The 19,149-nt window shown below is 35.7% G+C and overlaps 1 protein-coding gene across 2 annotated transcripts in view; it reads right to left on the bottom strand.

Annotated features, from left to right (window-relative positions):
• Positions 1-1,301: 1,301 nt before the first annotated feature.
• Positions 1,302-19,149, bottom strand: part of Cdk13 (cyclin dependent kinase 13) — a 100,605-nt gene continuing 82,757 nt past the window's right edge. Inside the window, exons 10-14 of one of the 2 annotated variants that reach the window (XM_050142377.1) lie at positions 14,315-14,431; positions 13,376-13,507; positions 6,371-6,576; positions 4,644-5,093; positions 1,302-4,164 (exon numbers count right to left, since the gene is read on the bottom strand). In XM_050142377.1, coding sequence (XP_049998334.1) covers positions 3,314-4,164; positions 4,644-5,093; positions 6,371-6,576; positions 13,376-13,507; positions 14,315-14,431 — 1,756 coding nt within the window. In that variant the 3' untranslated portion in view covers positions 1,302-3,313. The remainder of the gene's footprint in view (positions 4,165-4,643; positions 5,094-6,370; positions 6,577-13,375; positions 13,508-14,314; positions 14,432-19,149) is intronic. The other variant, XM_050142378.1, reaches the window with a different exon arrangement.

Here is a 19,149-nt window from a genome sequence, read left to right as displayed (position 1 = left end):
AAATGAGGCTGCAACAAAAAAGCAATGAAATAAAAAAAAATTATTGCAGAATCAGATGTGCTGTAGGTATAGAAGGAACCACACTGACAATACCAGGTATAAAAAATAAGCTCTTTTAAGCCTTTTCTTCAGCTATAGTGTGGTCTATTAGTGGGTCAAGTTCAGGCTGAAAATAGCCAAGCCAGCATCCCAAACATGTATGTATTCAACACCTGCATTTAAGTTCCACCGCAAACAACCTGGAGTGAACATACAGCAAACTCACCAAAACCTTCACACAGGTGCCGTTGATTCAGTTCAGAAGCATCTAACCCACACTGCAGGTGTTTGCATCAAATCTCAGCACTTATGAGCTAGTCAGATTCAAGTTAAAGATTGTTAACTAATTTTCTGGCCTTGCTTCCTTACAGGGCCTTATTTCTCCATTCAAATTTCAATATAAAACTTTACCCAAATATTCATGTTACGTTCACTCAAGCATGATTTATTCACTCAAGCATAAGCACCTAGCTTCTCCCTCCATACATTTACAAGAAACTCTACCAGCTTCATAGATAACGTGATTAAATCTCCCTCATGATTATGGATATATCCCAAGAACTGGACTAGCATGTTTAGTCACTACATTTGTATTTGCTAACAGAAGCAGAAACAGTTAAACTGCCACATTTTTCACATTCCATAAAGCAGCTCAGTCAATCAACTCTCTAAAAATACTTTTAAGTTTTCCAACAGATAAAGACTGAATCTTGGGACATACTGATGTTTCCATGCAGGAAAAATTCATGTTGAGACATACAAACTTCACAGGAAAATTACGTTTTTCCATAAGTTATTGTTTTTATGTTCATTTTTTATCTGCAGTCTGACTTGTTCTACCAACTTCCCAATCAGTTTAGATTTTACTCAAGAATACAGATTATAACCTAAATAATTAGTGATTTTCCAGCTCTGTTCTTAATCCAAACTCACCGAACTGAAATACTGTTTTGCAGAGATACATTTACACTTGGCTGATTATTTTGCCATGTTACAAGACACACTGTTTCCATGTAATACCACCTGAGCCTGGGATTACCATGCAATAACTGGCCTCTCACCACTACATTATGGTGTAACTGGCATCCCTTTTCTTCTACATATATAAGGTATTGTTACATTGTCTTAGAAAGTACAGGTTATTAAAAGGCATAGTTCCAGTTTTCTATTTCGAAGTCAACAATTTCCCTGTCTTCCCAACCACTGTCCCAACATGGATATATGTCTGAAATGTTTAATTAGAAAGACTATCCAAACACAGGTCAATTTTATATAAAATATTTAATTTTTAAAACACAGGCTAGTCATGTCACATAAATAGTTCCACTTTAGGTTAGCTGCTTGTGGCCAGCAGCAGCGCCATGTGTGATGAGTAAGAGTAATTTTAGATGCTACCCCTTATAGTGAAGTCTGAAGTGCTAAGACTTGCCATATTGAAATTTCAGAAACTTGAATACTCTATTTTGCTAAATTTCAAAACATTTCTTCACTTCCTCTAATGTTTTATTAGTTTAGTACTCAATACTCAAATAAAAGCAAAGTTTTTTCTTCCATTAATTTTGTTACACCAACAAAAATATCATCAAAAATAAAACGGTCAACTGAAAACTCATGTTATAGGCATAAAGTGAAAATTACCTTCTTTAGAATAGCCTTACTGGTTCCTGAATCATGTTTTGAAATGCAGGGTCACAAATAGATACAGGGCATGAGGTTAAACTGGCTTGTCATAACAGTTTTCTCTATTTAAGATTCCAATTAAAAAGTGACTAGAACAGTTAAAATTGTCAACTGGCACACTCAACTTCCCAGTTTCTGAGTCTATTAGTGATAAGGGAAATGCTGGTTATTTACCTTTGGTTCCTTTCTAGAAATATAATTTTGTGTTCGTGTGTGAATGTAAAGCATAGTGAGACTTGACAACATACAGTTATTCTTTCTTGGTTGAATTTAATAGAAGAAAAAACATTAAAACAACCTAGTAGCACTGCTCTAATCTGGCAGAAGTTACAGTAAATTTCACAAAATTCTCTGAGTTTTCATTTTGCTTTACTAAATTAAATCTAGGACATATTTCTACTTAAGTTGACTTTTAAAAATAATGACATAACTTAAGATACGGTGTTTGCCACCCTCCTTGTGTGAACTTTAATACATTTATTATGTGAATCATTATTACATACTTGCTTCAAAAATCCTGTCCTCCAAGTAGAAACTGGGTCAGCATGGCAGCCAGAAAGAAGAGAGTACTCTAAAATTTAGCCAGCTATTACTTTCAAACACTTAAGTGATGTTTTTTAGTACTTCTCAGAAGTAACAGAAGGTACTGCGTCTCCCTTTCTTTTCTCTTATACCACTACCAAGAGAAGGTAACAGTGAAAGTTAACACAGGCAAAAGACAGGCAGAAAAGGACAGTGTGACAGGCAGAGGGAATGGACTTAACAGAACTGGCCAGGCAACTCCTAAAAACTGAGAGCTTCCTGCTTCTTCAACACAATGCATACTCCTTTAAAAGACAAGTGGGTGTACAGGCTAACTTCATCCTCAGTCCTTAAGCTTACCAGTTAAGGCACTTACTCAACCCCTCCCACCCTGCCCATAGTTTTCATATAAAAACCATTATTTCATTTGAATGAATTTTGCTGGGTTATGGTAACCTGAAAAACAAAACAAAAATAATGTTGACCATTTTTTATATAAAACTGTTGCATCAAGAGAAAGGTTGTGTTTTATTTTCTGAAATGAGCACAAAGTACACCTTTCACAATAACACTGAAAGCAGGTGCAAAGACTGACAGTGACCTTTGACTAAAGGTAGCTTTGTAAAAAGAAAATACCAAATAAATCAGTGCCCTTTCTGATTGTTGTAAAACTGGAAGGGTGAGGGAAAGGGTTGGTTGTTACATAAAAGTTGGTCCAAACTTACAAAAAAAAGCACAAGTGTGCATAGTTCAGAAGATCTGCAACAGGGCCATAAAAACATTATGTCCCTAATGTTAGCATCCACTTAAAACTGCAAGAATACAAAATAAAACTGTTAACTAAAATCTGTGACGATGTACAATCAATAGAGCTAGTTTTAAGAACAGCATGAAATTAAGCGAAGTTTTTTTTTGTTTTTGTTTTTCACTATTGTATGCAAGACCCTTTTCCACATAAAAATAAAGCTGTTGTTGAATTAATATTATTCAAGTCTCTTGGATTGCTGCCTGAAATTGCAGCTAGAAAAGTCTTTCCAGATAAAAATGATGTGCCTGAGGAAAAACAAGATACTCAGTATGGTAACCCTCTGCCTCGACCTCTGCCAGCTGATGTGCTAATGTGTCCTCTGTATCCTTGTGAGTATCCAGGTCCTTGGGCAGGAGAAGTCCAGGTCTGCCCATGCATGAGGCTAGGGCCACCTGGATTTTCCTGTAAGTTACCACCATAGTTATAGTTGTGCATCTTTGCTGGCAAGGGATGAGTACTCTCTGGCCCTGTGGAAGGGTCGTTGCTGTTTGTGAGGACTGCGATAGGACCATGGCTATATTCAAATCTATGGTCCTTGTCTCCACTAAACAACATGGGACCAGCATTGAGGTAAATGTCTCCATATCCAGCTACTGAACTGGGAAATGACTCGGAAAAGGCAGAAGCTTGAGGTGGGCCACCAGTGTGAGATGAAGCAGTACTGTAGTTCTCCAAAGACTGAATATCTGAGTTCCCAATGAAACTACGTGGTTCCAACGGTGCAGCAGCAGAGCTACTTCCTAGACCATCACTGCTAACATAAGGAGCGGCAGAGAAAGCAGATCCAAAGTTGTCCTTATAGTCTGAAGTGGGCACATACGTGTCTCCTGTGGGATAATCAATACCACCTTCTCTTTTGGGATCCTCCTGGGGCTGATGCTGAGCAAGCAGCTGTAAGAGGGCTGCCTTCACTCCAGCATGAGGGTCAGTTAGTGAAGAACTAGTGGTGGATACATGCTGGTTTTCTGTCCGATAATCCAGGTCCTCATCAGTGACTGGTGGTGGTTCAGGAGGTTCAGGAGGTCGTTGATCAGGGGGCAGAATCCGAGGCCGGTCTGGTTCTGGTGTCAACTCCATTATCCTCCTGTCCTGGTGCTGGATGAGATCATCTTGCCCTAAGTGAAATAAAAGCAAGTGTCAAAAGCTACTATAGAAAATGAAATACTCAAAAGGAGTGGTCCCAAGAATGATCAAATATTCAATGTCTAACAAATGTCAAATGCAAAAGGAGGTCTCACAAGTACCCATATTGCCCACCACCACTTAAACAAAAGGTCATTAAAGGAATAGACTATTCAGCTTTCCAAAGGTACTCTCTCTGTTCACATTTAAAGCTTGGGGAGTAGGTAACTACACACAATATTTGTCCTTTTGTGTTCAGAACAACGGGCTATTGTAAATTTATCTTATTTATACAGTTATTCTTTTCTAAGATAATCATAAAGAATAATATCATATACGGACAATTTGCTAACAATATATTCCAGGAAGTAAACTGAGTAGGTCACTATCACCAGTGACCTGAGAATGTCTTTACAAATGTCATCGAACAGTGAACACCATAGATAGCAACAACTACTAGCCAACCACTCACCAGATCCCGGAGTGCTGGGTTCTGGAGGTGGCCTGAGTTGTAAAGGAGCTTCATGTCCCGATCCATTTTCCCGCTCTTCTAGCATGACCTCTTTCTGCTTTGACTGCTGAGCCTTTATTAACTGAGTCAAGAGAACTGCAAATGCACTCTGCACAGCAGCCTGGGCGGCATCAGTTTCCACTTTAGGCTGGATGGTCTGTGAAGGCTGAATTCCTCCCAATGATTTTGAAGACTCCTGTTGTGGTGTTGATGGATCTGTCTGTTTTTCACCTGTTGCCAAAATTCCAGCAGGAAGGTTTATTTTATTTAGCTGCTGTTGAGTCTCAGAGTTTACCTTAATGTTCAACACTTGGACAAAATCAGCCATATTAACACTTGATTTAGATTGTAGTAGGTTTAGAAGAATTGCCAATTCATTGTGGTTTAACGGCTGTCCGGGGCCTGTTATTACTAAAGACAAAATGTATTAATTAGAACTGCCATAATTCATAGACTTTCCAACCCCCAAAATGTCTTCATTACACATCATTTAAATTACATTTGAGGAAGGGCGTTCAGCAATAACGTAAAAAGAGCACTTCACTTTATTCATCATGATGTTCAAAATCTAACTACAACATAAATTAAAATTACATTCTATTTTGGGTAATCATCTTTATGCGTGTATGTTTCAAAAGAGAAACCAAGACCATCAGACGACCATATGTGCAGATTTGAACCATCAGCAGTGAAGACAGCTGTTAGCAGTATCAGGTACTTTCTGAGCACTTTGTAGTTTATAAGTCTAAAAGAATGCATAACTTGCCAAAGGGCCTGGATTCTGAAATCCTTATCAGGCTATACTACTCTCAAAAGTGAAGTTAACTTAGAAATTAAAACTAGAATATTTTGCAGAAAATGAGAAAAATCTCTGTATTTTTATTCAAATTACTTAAGCAAAAAGTTAGGTCATTTTGAGTTAGAAAGGCCTACACAAACACGCATATTGCGTATTAACTCATTACCAGTAAGACACATCTAGTTTTTTTCTTTGTCCAATATTCAGTCTAGAACAGACAGATTCCTGGGTTCTTGAAGGAAACTGAGATTTCATTTTATAAAAGCTGTCAACTAGCCAAGCATGGTGGCATACATCTTTAATCCCAGCTCGTGGGAAGCAGAGATGGGTGAAACTTTGAGTCTGAGGCCAACCTGGTTACAAAAAAAGTTACATGACAGCCAAGGCTACACAATTAAACCCTACCAATAAATAGATAAATATGAATGAAAGAAATAACTGGGTATAAAGTATTCTTTTAAATAGCAGGTTCCAATCTTTTAAAATATAGCTTCTTAGTAAGGATGATGTAAAGATATCAATCAATGGGCTAAAGAACTTCTATTGCTGTTTTGGCTGTCTTCCTATGTTTTCTATGCCTTAAGCATCCATAGACATTAAATACTGAACTTCACAGACTAGTGTTAATGAAAGGCATACTGACTCCTGAACTAGGGAAACAAAGAAAAAGAAATCTGACCAATCATGACAAATACATGATGAGATTGCTTAACACTACAGTGTGAGCAGCAATGAGACCTTTGTGCTGGCACAAACAATAAAGTAATGTCAAGCTCACCAAAGAAGCTTCAGCGTTCACCTTTCTGCCATAATGTTCAAGCAGAACAAACACATTCAACATAGGTCATGAAGCAGTATGAACAAAATAAGCCACAAAAACATTACTGACCAGGTGCTCCACTTGAGTTGCTCTGAGATTTCAATTGTGCAGGAGGCAGCACACCCTGGGGTGTGTTAGTTCTACTGTCATCTAAGCCCAGAGACAGATCCTTTCTGGGGGCTTTGATTGTGGAAAGATCATCAGTCATGCCCATCTGTTTCTGTCTTCTTCGCTTTTTACTCCATAATTCATGACAATCTTGCCACAAAGGAAGGCTGAAAAACATAGATGAATACTAAATCACAAATGCCATTAACAAGAATTGCTAATGTTACAATGTACCACTAAAGATATTCCCCTCCCGCAAACCATTCTGAAAGACTTCATATACATACATACATACATACGTACGTACATACATACATAAATACATACATACGTAGATACATACATACATACATTAGTAAAATTCCATCATACTTCAGGGTTTTAACTTTAGCAATGGACTATTTTTCTTTTTAATTATTTGTCCTAATTTTTATTGTTTAAAAATTTATTCATGCATATAATGTCTGATTAAGTACATCCCACCTGCCCTCCCCTCAAGTTCCTTCCCTATCTCCTTTAAACCTCTATTCTCTCTCTTAAAACTCACTAAATCTACTTGGTGCTACCAGTATGTCCACGGATAAAGGGCTACCTGCAGGAACAGGAGTGAACTCTACAGAGGCCACAGCCCTGAAGAAAAAGGTGACTCTCCCTTTCACAGCAGCCATTAACTGCCAATTTCTCCTCAGCTGAGAGTGGTCTTTATGACCCACTCCCTCCCACCAACTGAGATTCTGTCTGACTTGATCCCGTGTGGGCCTAATGCATACAGTCACAGCTGCTTGTGCATTCACACGTACAAGTGCCCTGTTGTAGAGATGACCTAGTCTTGTCTTCTGAATAATCAATAAGTAATTGTTCATTGAAATTATGAAGAATACGTATTAGTTAAAATCTGGCTATTACCCTTCATACAACCTTTTATAACCAGTTCTTATAGCACACTGTACACTGAACAGGATTTGAAAAAGGATGAAGAAACACGCTACTTGTAGAAGCCAGACATAAAGGAGAGTAAAAGCTAGAACATAAGATTTGTACAAAACTTTTTAATAAAACCTTTTCTTTCACTTTTTAGTTACATATTTACTACTATTACCAATTGCTTTTAAAATAAACTGATTCTAAAGATGAGTCTCGAGAACAGGTAATCCAGACACAGAGAGGCTCATTGCTTATCAACAGAATTCTGTGTGATTAGTAACTACCAAAATTACCTCTAATTCTAGAATAATTTTTCATTTTAATATAATTCTATAACACTGAACACTAGTAAATAACTTTTCCTTAAAGAAAGACAAATACTTGATTTACAAATATTTTCTTTTTATCCCAGTTACAAAGCCCATGGAAACTTACTATTACTTTTCTCTAGCTTAAAGGTGAGAAAACTAAGGCTTGGAAAGGTTAATAAACTTGCCCAGAATATCTAGATTCTTTTAAGCAATGCCATCTAGTAGTATACGCCTATTCTTCTCAACTTGATGTTTACCAAGAGGTACACAATGTCTTTCCAAGGTGTACCTGAGGTAAGGGACTTCATTTCCACATGGACTCTTTTCAAACTGAGCTAGAAGAATGCCCTGAATGCTCACGTAAATTCTTCCACAATTACTTTCTCATATTATAAAATAAAGGCATATGCAACAGAATGGTTGAATCTTAGCAATATAATATTAATAAAAAATGTCATTTCCACAGGATTACAAAACAGCATGATACCTTTGTATAAAATGAAAAACAACTACATTTTTTAAATGTAATTTTTTTATGAATACATACAGATGGCAACAGAAAATATATACAAGAATAAGGAAACAGGAATGATGGTTACCTCAGGAGGAAGAGGGTAACAGAACACGTAGGTAGGAGGAGGGATTATGATATGATTAAAGTGGGTTATTTTCAAGGTTCTAGCTTTTGCTTGGTAGGCTCATGGCTGCTTATTAACATTGAAAAAACTAATTAAAGTAACTAAAATAAATAAAAGAGAGCCATGCATGGACCAATGATGAGTGACACAAGGATCATGATTAAACCAAGTCTGTGCACCTGAGGTCTGAAAACAAAACGAAGGCATACCTCTCAGCCATCTTACTATGGTGCATTGCCTCAGCGTGCAAAAACCTCCTGGATAACAAACAAAGGGACAATTGGAAAGGTTGACACTGGGAAGCTTTAAGGCATCAAAAACCCTCTAAAAGACTTTCCTTTCTGGGACTGTGTTTGTGTTTTATGATGTGTGCTTCAGCCTCTGTTGGGATGTTGATTTCAAATATACTGTAGTACTATAGATTAGGGTAAATAAAATCATTCATTACACCTCCTCCATTATGACAGCCAAGAAATACAATACTCTTGTGGAAAAGCAAAGAAATCCAGGAAAAGGATTTGTTCCCTCCCATAATCTAAAGAGATTCATTATGAATGAATTACCTTAACACTCATCTCTACAAAATATAAACATAAGTTTATGATAATCTAATTAATGACACTGATTCTCCAAACAAATCAGGCATGGTCTCCAGATAATCAAAAGTATGTGCTTCCTTGAAGGTTCAAATGCTGGCTCAGTCACTTAATTTGTCAGGCAAGTTACTGGACCTCTGTATCACAGTTTTTCTTTAAAAATGGGATTAACAGTCATTACCTATTTCCTGGGGACAGACATTATAATATGTTAATGTCTATCAAGGGCATAGCACTGTATTTGTGATTGATATCACTGACTGATCATCGTTCAGTGGTCTAAAAGTAGTTTATCAAGACATATCAGAAAATATTTAATTATAGATGGCCATATTATTGTGCAAGTGTTTAATGGTTTTAATATTGTTAATAAGGCATAAGCTAGCAGCCATCTAAATCACTTTTTAGTTACATAGTTATATAATACTATTTTTTTTGTTTTTTTTTGTTGTTTTTTTTTAAAGATTTATTTATTATGTATACAACATTCCTTCCATGTATGCTTGCTTGTCAGAGGAGGGCACCAGATCTCATTACAGATGGTTGTGAGCCACCATGTGGTTGCTGGGAATTGAACTCAGGACCTTTGGAAGAGCAGTCAGTGCTCTTAACCTCTGAGCCATCTCTCCAGCCCCCTATTTTTTTTTTTTTTTTGTTTTGTTTTTGTTTCTTGACAGGGTTTCTCTGTGTAATAGAGAAACCTGTGTAGACCATGCTTTGTGGACCAGGCTAGCCTCAAACTCACAGCAATCCAACTGCTTCTGCCTCCCGAGTGCTGGGATTAAAGACATGTGCCACCACTGCCCAACATATATACTTTTTAAAGTTACAAAGACATCAGAAAAGTTGATAAAATATCCACTACATATTAGTGGAATTATTTCTGATTTAATACTTTTACTCATTTGTTTTTTCTGTAGTACTATAGATTAGTACTATAATTATAGATTTGTACAATAAAAATCAAAGTATTTTTTCAACAATTTGATTATTTTAAAAATGTATCAAAAATGTTAGCTATATACTTATTTTTCAAAGGAATACCACCGCTATTTCATAGTTTTCTTATAAAGTAAAGGGTATTACATGTGGTTTAAAGAACTTTTTATTTAAATATAGTATCAGTGCAATGAAAACCTTTGGCCTGATGTATCAGTGATGTATCTAAGTGCATACACACCATAATAGTTTCACAGAATATCCATTAAGTATACTGCTATTTACTTTTTAATAGAAAAGCACAGTGAAGCATATTCTGATAAAAATTAAATTTGAGTTACTGGGCCTTGTTTGACAAGAATTACAGTTTGTAACAAAAACAAAACAAAACACGCACAAATATATGAAGGCATAGAACAAAAACTGGTAGAGCCAGTAAAAACAATTAATAAATATCTAAATGAGCTTTCAGGTCCTTACTGTCAGGAGATCTGCAGGGGAAAGACTTTTCAAATGATCTTATTTTTTTCTTTTGTGTGTGTTTGTCTGTGCAACATGATGTCCACAAAAGTCAGAAGAGGGCACTTTATCCCGTGGAACTGGAGTTTTATATAGTAGTGAAATCACCATTTGGGTGCTGGAAACCAAACCAAGGTCCTCTGCAATGAATGATCTTAACCACTGAGCAATTGTTCCAGTTCCTAATCTCATTTTCTTTTCTTTTTTTAAATAAAAGACTTTTTGTTTGTTTGGGTTGTTTGTTGTTGATGATGCCTATTTGTTTTGTTTTTGAGACAGGGTTTCTCTGTATAACCACCCTGGCTGTCCTGCTTGCTCTTTAACCAGGTTGGCCTTGAACTCACAGAGATCCACGAGCTTCTGCCTTCTAAGTGCTGGAATTAAAGCATGCACCACAACTGCCAGAAATAAAAAAAGCTTTTGATACTTATTGTAGGAGTTTAAAGACAGTGCTATAGCTATGCACAACTCCTTTCAGTGACTGCTTATTTGCAAGGGCATTTTTGAAAGTAAAAAGCAATATATAATTAATGTGGAACCATGTCTCAATCTACAGTAAATAGCACTGATTCAGATATGTAAATTACTACATGAATTAGTTAGAGGAAAAGATCTCAGCTCGATCACTTCTAATAGACTGCATAGCTAACAAAATTCATTGATGGTTTTAACCAAAATGTTTACTACTAATACAACACAAAATTATCATACTAACATTCATAGTACAGTATAAGAAATGTTTTAAAATTAAAATCCACTGGTAGATATAGCCTATTTTTAAAAAGTACAATACCATGATTAGTATACTAGTTACGTTACAATAAAAATGTAAGAAATGGAAGTTCAAGATCAAAACAGTACAATGTCCAAATGCTGAAGATTTTCTAAGCTACTATACACACAACTTGAAAGGCCTCAATATATAGACTCCGGTGGATACATTTACAAGATTAATGTAACTGAAATACTTAAAACTGTTAATTAAAAATTAACTATTACATTTTTTGCAACTTGTAAAAGTGGTTTCAGAAATTAATCAACTCTAAATAAGCTTATAAAATAAATATAGTTTTATGAGAATCCTTTCATGTGGACTATGTTATCAGAATTGTACTACCAATAACAGGACAAAATCTTATTATATTTTTGTTGAAGAACTCTACCAGGAAACACATATTACCTTGTAGGTATTATTCTGGCACTGAAAAATACTAATCTAATCGTGATTACAGAAAAGCAATCAAAATAAGATTTGGGGATGTTGGCTCTTATTAGGACTGAAGATGCAGTTTAGTGGCAGCACTTGCCTGGTATGTGAGGCCCTGGGTTTGATGTCCACTAAAAAAAGAAGTCAGTGTCATCAAAATCCTCTAAGGGTGACAAAAAAGTGAAGAGATGTGAGTTCTGAACAAATGGTTCAACCGTGACTCCACAGGAAGTTTGTAAAAAAAAAAAAAAAGTTATTGGACGATTGGAGACTTTAATAAGCACTATTATTAATTTTTATGCTTTATAATAGGATGTATAGTGAAGTGCTAGTTGTTATAGATTCATGCAACAACTTATATTCAAGTACTTCAGAAAAAGTTTATAAAGTAACAAAGCAAATGTGTTCACATGTCAATAATTACTGAATATATAAATGCTCGTTTTCCTATTCTATCTTTCTATAGAGATGAAAATGCAAAATCAAAAGTTAGAGAAAAAAGTCACTTTGATAGGTGACAATAGTCAAACCACTTGGAAACTACTGATATAGTCTAAATAAGCAGAAGAACCACAAATACTAAACACATAATTCAATGGTATCTGATCCAGGTATGGTGGTGCAAACCTATCATTCCAGCACTCAAGAGGCATAGACAGGAGGAAACTGAGTTCAGGTCAGCCTGTACTAAACTGAGTGTAGTACAACCAAACTCTGAGTCAAAAAAAAAAAAAAAAAAAAAAAAGTAAAAAATAAAAACAGAAACAACAGAAAACCTAGTGAATGATTCAGTTGTTCTGTATGTCAGATGATAGTTACTCTTTAACTTTCAAATTATCCCATGGGCCATTTATATATAGTTCAATATAATCTTAATGGAGTTTATCATGACAAGCCCTGTGAATATAAACTCCATGTAAGTGGAAGAGCCAGAACTTGAACTCTAAAACTCATGCTTATTCATTAAAAATATGTGCATTTTATTATACAAAAATATTTTATTGGAGACAGGCTTGCTTTGTAATGCTGTAATGATCACGTTAAGAGTTACCAAGGAAATACCTACAAAACTTTAGACCCTATCATGGAGAGGCAAATGGACTGCCTTCTTCCCAACCAACCCTAGACAAATTACAGAAGCTGTAAGATGATTCAAGAAATCAGAATCAGCCCGATTCCCCAAACTATGCATTTTCTTTCTATGATCTTACTCATTGCAAACATTCTTCTAGGTAATGTTAAAGATTTTCTATTGTACAGGATATGTTACAAAGTATTTTCAGATCTTATTTCTTATAAAACTGACTTCAGTTTGAGAGGTGACACCACCCTTTACCATATTTGTATTCTTGGGCAAGTTTTTTAACCTCTTTGAGCCTGCTTCCTCCTCTGTTAAGCAGTGGTAATAATTACAGTAGTAGTAGTAGTAATAATAATAATAATACCTACCTTAAAGGGTTGTAAAAATTAAGCTTAGCACAGCACTCAAAAGCTTCCGCTAAAGCAGGACCACTAGAGGCCAAGTTCTTTTTTTTTTTGAGGCCAAGTTCTTGATGGATGTACTCCACCACGCTGAGGGGTTCTTATTCTTAGAGGTGAAACATAACACTATCCTATAGCAACTAAAGAAACGCTAAGGGCTGTTTTTGCTGTTCTACTGTAAACTCAATAAACAAGCACCTGCACTCTTGATGTGCAAATACTTTTCTCCTGTTTTACCTAATTCAACTTAGTCACAGAATATCTTCTGCTCATGACAACTAACTAACAAAGTTTTCAAGGCTGTCCAGATTCTGCAAAAATAAAATCTAAAACAAAAGAACGTCACTTACTCTGGCGGAGGCATTTTGGAGGGTTCCACATCTCGTAGAAACTCACACTGAAGAGCCTGCTCAGCAGTGCACCGCTTACTGGGATCCAAGGCAAGCATGTAATCAAATAAGTCCAGCGCAGCTGCAGGGATACTAACACCAGAGGACACAAAAGTCAAGCACTGTCTTCACACAAGCTCTACGCTTCTGTGAGCACTTATTTTAAAGAAATGTATTTGGCATCAAATTTGAAAATTAATTTAAAATTGTATTTTAAATACCAACTTCTTACTCTGATTACCTGTATCTTTAAAATCCTCATTACTTTGTTATTAATAAATTCATGCAGGTGATGAATATCTAAAAGCTAATGTAATAATCAGTTGAAGTATTCTAACTATCAATTTTCTTTGCAAGAACTATTGTTATTTTTGGACTGTTTAGCAAACAGCATCTTTTATTACTCTATGAGCAATCCACTGTCATAAATTAAAAACTGAATAGCCTCCTAAAATAAAAACCTAAACTCAAGACTCTTTAAAAAAATTTACAACACAATTATTAAAGTTTTTTCATGTAAACAAATACAGCATACTGGCCCAGCTACTGACTCTGGAGTGTAGTGAAGGCCTCTCTATGCAGCAAAGGGAAATGGGCAACACAAAGCACTAGAAGCAGAGCTGCAATACATCTGTCTGGGTCACTATGACAGAATTCTTAAGAAACTCTCCGAACTGTGTGTGCTAAGGTACACCCATATTCTCAGCACCTAACAGTCAAGGTCAAGAAAGAGTTCAAGGTCAACCTCGGATATATAGAGAATACAAGGGCAGTTTGTAAAACTTTGATTCAAATAGCAACAAAAGACAAAAACCAAACAAAACAAAAAACCTTAAACCTCAAAATGACTTCAAAATAAACAATCAATGCAATATGGATATTTAAGCATCCCTTTCTTACAAAACAAATTCTTCTCTTAACTTTCGCCGATATTGCTTCTTTGGTTTCATGGTGTTGAAATATGGCAGTTTGATTACATCAGGCCACACTGCAGGACAAGGACTCCCACATATACGGCTATACAAAAAAAAAAAAAGAAGGAATTTTATAATTACAAACTACATACAAAAACTAATAAATACCACCAGTATTTAAAAGAAAATCAAGTAGTTGTTAAGAATACAAAAGACCTTCATATAATGTATAAGAAATTTAAATACTTTAATCTTCACAATTTAATTTGAAAATCCCCAAATCTTCCAGAAATACATTTAATCTAGTAAAGAACCTTCCTATTAAATAAAATCTTACAACACGGGTGATGTTTAAAATATACTGCCTATGTGTTACAAATTAAGGAAATGAATTTAGTATATGTCTCACTCTGGTTTGGGAGTGTTGGCATGGTCTCCTCTCACAAACGTAAGGTAGCCTGGTATTAACAGCAGAAACGAACTTCCTAAATAACTACCTCTAGATGCAAACAAGAGCACCCTGAAAGTAGCAAACTTGAAGTATGCAGTTCTGCAGTTTTAGCAGTGCCACTGGTCACAAGCATTTATGTATTTCAATTGCTCTACTCTTTGACCACCTTGAAATTCCTCAATAGTTTGGTATAAACACAGGTAATAACACTGGGAAAATAGGCTTTAGTATATAAAAATCACAAGGTTATATGGATATCATTAGTAAAACTGTCAGTAAGGCTTACCATGTTAAGAAAAAAAGGGCACAGGATCATTCATATGAAACTCATCCCCTCTCAGAATGCATCCTTTCCTAGACTGCTCCTTCATTTCTGCTAGATTCTAAGAAGCTGTGCCCTCATCAGTCTACTGAACAAGGTCTTTTCTTCCCAAGACTATGCAGAATGGACGTTCCTTCACATGCTATCTGTTTCTTTAGCATTTGTCATCCTTTGTGTTCTGAATACATGGCTAGGTGGTTCTCTTGGTTCCTGGCACATGCATGCACATTAATAATATAGAGTATACTGGAATAGAGAGATGAAGGGCACTTTCAACTCCTGATATTAAAGAAAATTTAAGTGAGAGAAAAAAATGAAGATTTTTGGCTATAGTTCTAACTATAAATCACAGCCAGGTGGGAGAGAGTAAGAGAAATATGTTACAGGCAGAGAAAAAAACATGTGCCTATTAACACTCACACAAACACAAGCTAAAGAGTTTCAAATGTTTTCTAATATGCACTGTTGAAAAGTAAGTACTAAAGTTATCAAGAGCAGCACACAAGACACCAAAATTCTTGATAGTCTAAACTTAAAAGCTTTACATTTCATTTCCATCCTGGCAATAATCTATTTAAGTTCTCTCTCTCTCTCTCTCTCTCTCTCTCTCTCTCTCTCTCTCTCTCTGTCTCTCTCTGTCTCTCTCTGTCTCTCTCTGTCTCTCTCTGTCTCTGTCTCTTGCTATAAGACCTTGTGTTTCCTATTGACAGCCTTCTCCCCACCCCCTCCACCAGAGACAAGGTTTCTTTGTAGTTCTGGAGACTATCCTGGAACTTGTTCTGTAGATCGGGCTGGTCTCAAACGCACAGAAATCCGCCTGCCTCTGCATCCTGAGTACTGGGATTAAAGATGGGCACTTGGTCTTTTTTTAATTTTTTTTTTGTTATTTTTAGCCCATTGTATTTTCTAAGCAGTTAATCTGGAAATATACAGGAAAGGTTCAAAATTGAAGCTTTACAGATTTACAAAACACACACATGCAGAGTTAACCAATTCTCAAACAGTGCTAAAATGATGATGATGGCACATTATTAGGCAATTTTGATATCTAGTTTTAACAGAAATGCTTTCAATTTAATCTCTTGGAAAGCTGGTAAATGTTGGTTTGAGAAACACAGACTATACATTGAAATATATTAACAAACACAGATAAAAGTTCCCACATAGCTACTATTAAGAACTATTCATTGAGCCAACTGTGGTGGTACACACTCCTTAATCTTTGCACTTGAGAGCCAGAAACAGTAGATCTGATCTCTGAGTTCCGACAGACTGGTCTGCTTAAACTCTAGGCCAATCAGTGATGAAAAGTAAGTTCCCACCCCATGTATGTGTACTACAAATATAAATTTGGGGATTCCTATCCCTTGGACTCCAAGGTACTCTCAGTATGTAGCTATGACATACAAATATGCCATCACCAAACATTGTGCATGCTGGGCATAGTTGTCACATTCCCATAATCCCAACATTTGGGAGTCAGTAATATTATCACAACCTTGAGGCCAATCTGGTCTACAAAGTGATTCTAAGGCTAGCTGGAGTGAAATAGTGAGGCTATATAATTGGCTCAAAAATTAAATAATCTTTAGGCCAAATTACTGACTTGCTATTCTCTATATTACAGCCTGTTGCCCACACACATTAACTTCTTTGCTTTTTAGAGTTCTCATGTACTTCCACTAATTCATATATATTATATGAATATATCAATTCAAGTAGTTTCGTTATTGTAATTTTGTTTGAATAAGCTGTGTTAAACTCTCATATTCTTAAAAAAAAGTCCTCTGGTTCTTTTCTTCTTAATGTCCCCAACTCCCTTCCTAATTATTTCCAAACTTATCCTCCCACAGATAGAAAAAACAAAAACAAGTGTTCAGTGTGAAAACCAGTGTTTGGAAATGCTGGCTATACTGTAAGGTAAGACAAAATGGGCCTGGAGAGCTGGCTCTGCAGTTAAGTGCATGTACTGCTCCTGCAGAAGGCCAGATATTCCAATACCCTCTTTCTGGACTCCCTAGGCTCTGCATGTATATGATATACACCCATCCATATAAAATTTTAAAAAACAATGTTTTGGGTTTTTTTTTCTTCAAATCAGTTTCGCCATGTAATTCTGGCTGTCCTGAAATTCATGAAACAGGCCAGACTGACCTCAAACCCAGAGATCTGCTTGCTTCTACTTCTGGAGTGCTAGGACTAAAAGTGTGTGTCACTACACCCTGCTGGTATATACAATGAGTGAGAGGGACAATATAAAATGGGGCTGGAGAGATGGCTCAATGCTTAAGAGCATATGCTGTTCTTGTAGAGGACCCCATAACTGAAGGCTCACAACCACCTGAAACTCTAGCACCTTTGGCACTCTTGGAGAACTTACACACATGTGCACAAACCCACATACTTAAAAATAAAAATAAACATAAAAGAAAACAACATTTAAGAAAGGATAAACTGTCATTTTAAAAAGTCCTTTAAAGGAGCTGGAGAGATGGCTCAGTGGTTAAGAGCACTGACTGCTCTTTCAGAGGACCCGGGTTTGATTCCCAGCACCTACATGGCAGCTCACAACTGTCTGAAAATGCAGTTCCACGAGATCTGACACCTTCACACCAATGAACATAATAAAGTTAAATAAATCATTTTTAAAAAAAAGTCCTTTAAAGCCTAATAATCAAAATCAAACTATACCTTTCCAACAGTCATTTAAAACTATTTTAGTTTTTAATTATGCATATTGTATGGATCTGTGTATAAATTTGTGCATATAAATATGATGCCCTGTGGAAGTTAGAACAGAGTATCATATCCCCTGGAATTGTTATTACAGGCAATTGTTAGCTGTTTGATGTGGGTGCTAGGAATCAAACTCAGATCCTAGGCAAGAACAGCAAATGCTCTTAACCACTGAGTCATCTTTCCAGATCCTTCTCCAACAGTTTCTATAATCTTAAAATTTTAAGATTATGGTTTTTCAATATTACAGATGCACATACACTGGCGATTTTATCAGAAGGATGTCCACCCACCCCACTGTATTTTCTAGTTGGTATGCATATTTAAAAGCTACTGTTTTCTTTTACAGATAAGTATATGATAAATATATTCTAATATATCATGAGGGTTTTTTGTTCTCACACTATTTTAGGCAATTACTAGAAGGCAATTTTTCTTTTCCCCTTTTTCTCCAATATTCTATCATTAGATATTATCATGGCTATTTGTGATATAATTTTTACGATATTTAATACTCCCTTATAAAGAGCTTACCCCACAGCAAATACTTATTCAAATCTATTAAATAAACAGATTGTGCCATTTCTACTAAAATGACAAATTACAGCAAAAACATTTGTCCTAATATTTCCTTGAATTCTTGAGATGAACCTTATTTATGTTAATGCTATAAAACATTTTAACTTTTTTTATTCGTTCTTTTAAAAGTTCCTACATGAATACAATGTATTTTTATCATAATAAAGTTCTTTTTTTTTTTTTAAAGGATAGGTAGTTTTTGCTGCTATTGTTGTTTTTAATAATTTAGCTTTATTTTATGTGCGGGTATCAGATCCCCTTCCCTGAACTGCCAATTGGGTGTTGGAAATCAAACCTGGGTCCTCCGGAAGAGGAACCAGTGGTCTTAACTGTTGAGCCATCTCTACAGCCCTCATGATAAAGTTCTTAATGAAAACCATAATACTGTTTGCTTTATCTCCTTCAGAAATCTCAAATACAGAAAATTTTAATAATGCCTTTATTAAATATTACTGCTGGTAGATCCTATATAAAAAGTTCCAGAAGTCCCATTTCTTGCATGGATACAATGGTTAATTTAAAGCTCAATTTTTCCACTTATTAACTTGAATGACCCTGAATAAATTCACTTTCCTAAGATTTAGCTTTTTAAACTAAACAGAAGACACTGAACTATATAAGAAAGTTTAACTGAAATAATTCAGCCGAGCAATGCTTCTTTTGAAAACTAGCTCCAGCATCCAACAAATCAGTACCAACAACTTAAAAAAAAAAAAAAAAAAAAAAAAAAAAA

The sequence above is a fragment of the Alexandromys fortis genome, unplaced genomic scaffold, assembly GCF_014885135.2.
Source record: "Alexandromys fortis isolate MF-2015 unplaced genomic scaffold, M_Fortis_MF-2015_v1.1 scaffold_5, whole genome shotgun sequence".
NCBI classification, from domain to species: Eukaryota; Metazoa; Chordata; class Mammalia; order Rodentia; family Cricetidae; genus Alexandromys; species Alexandromys fortis.
This window is presented reverse-complemented; position numbering and strand designations above follow the sequence as displayed.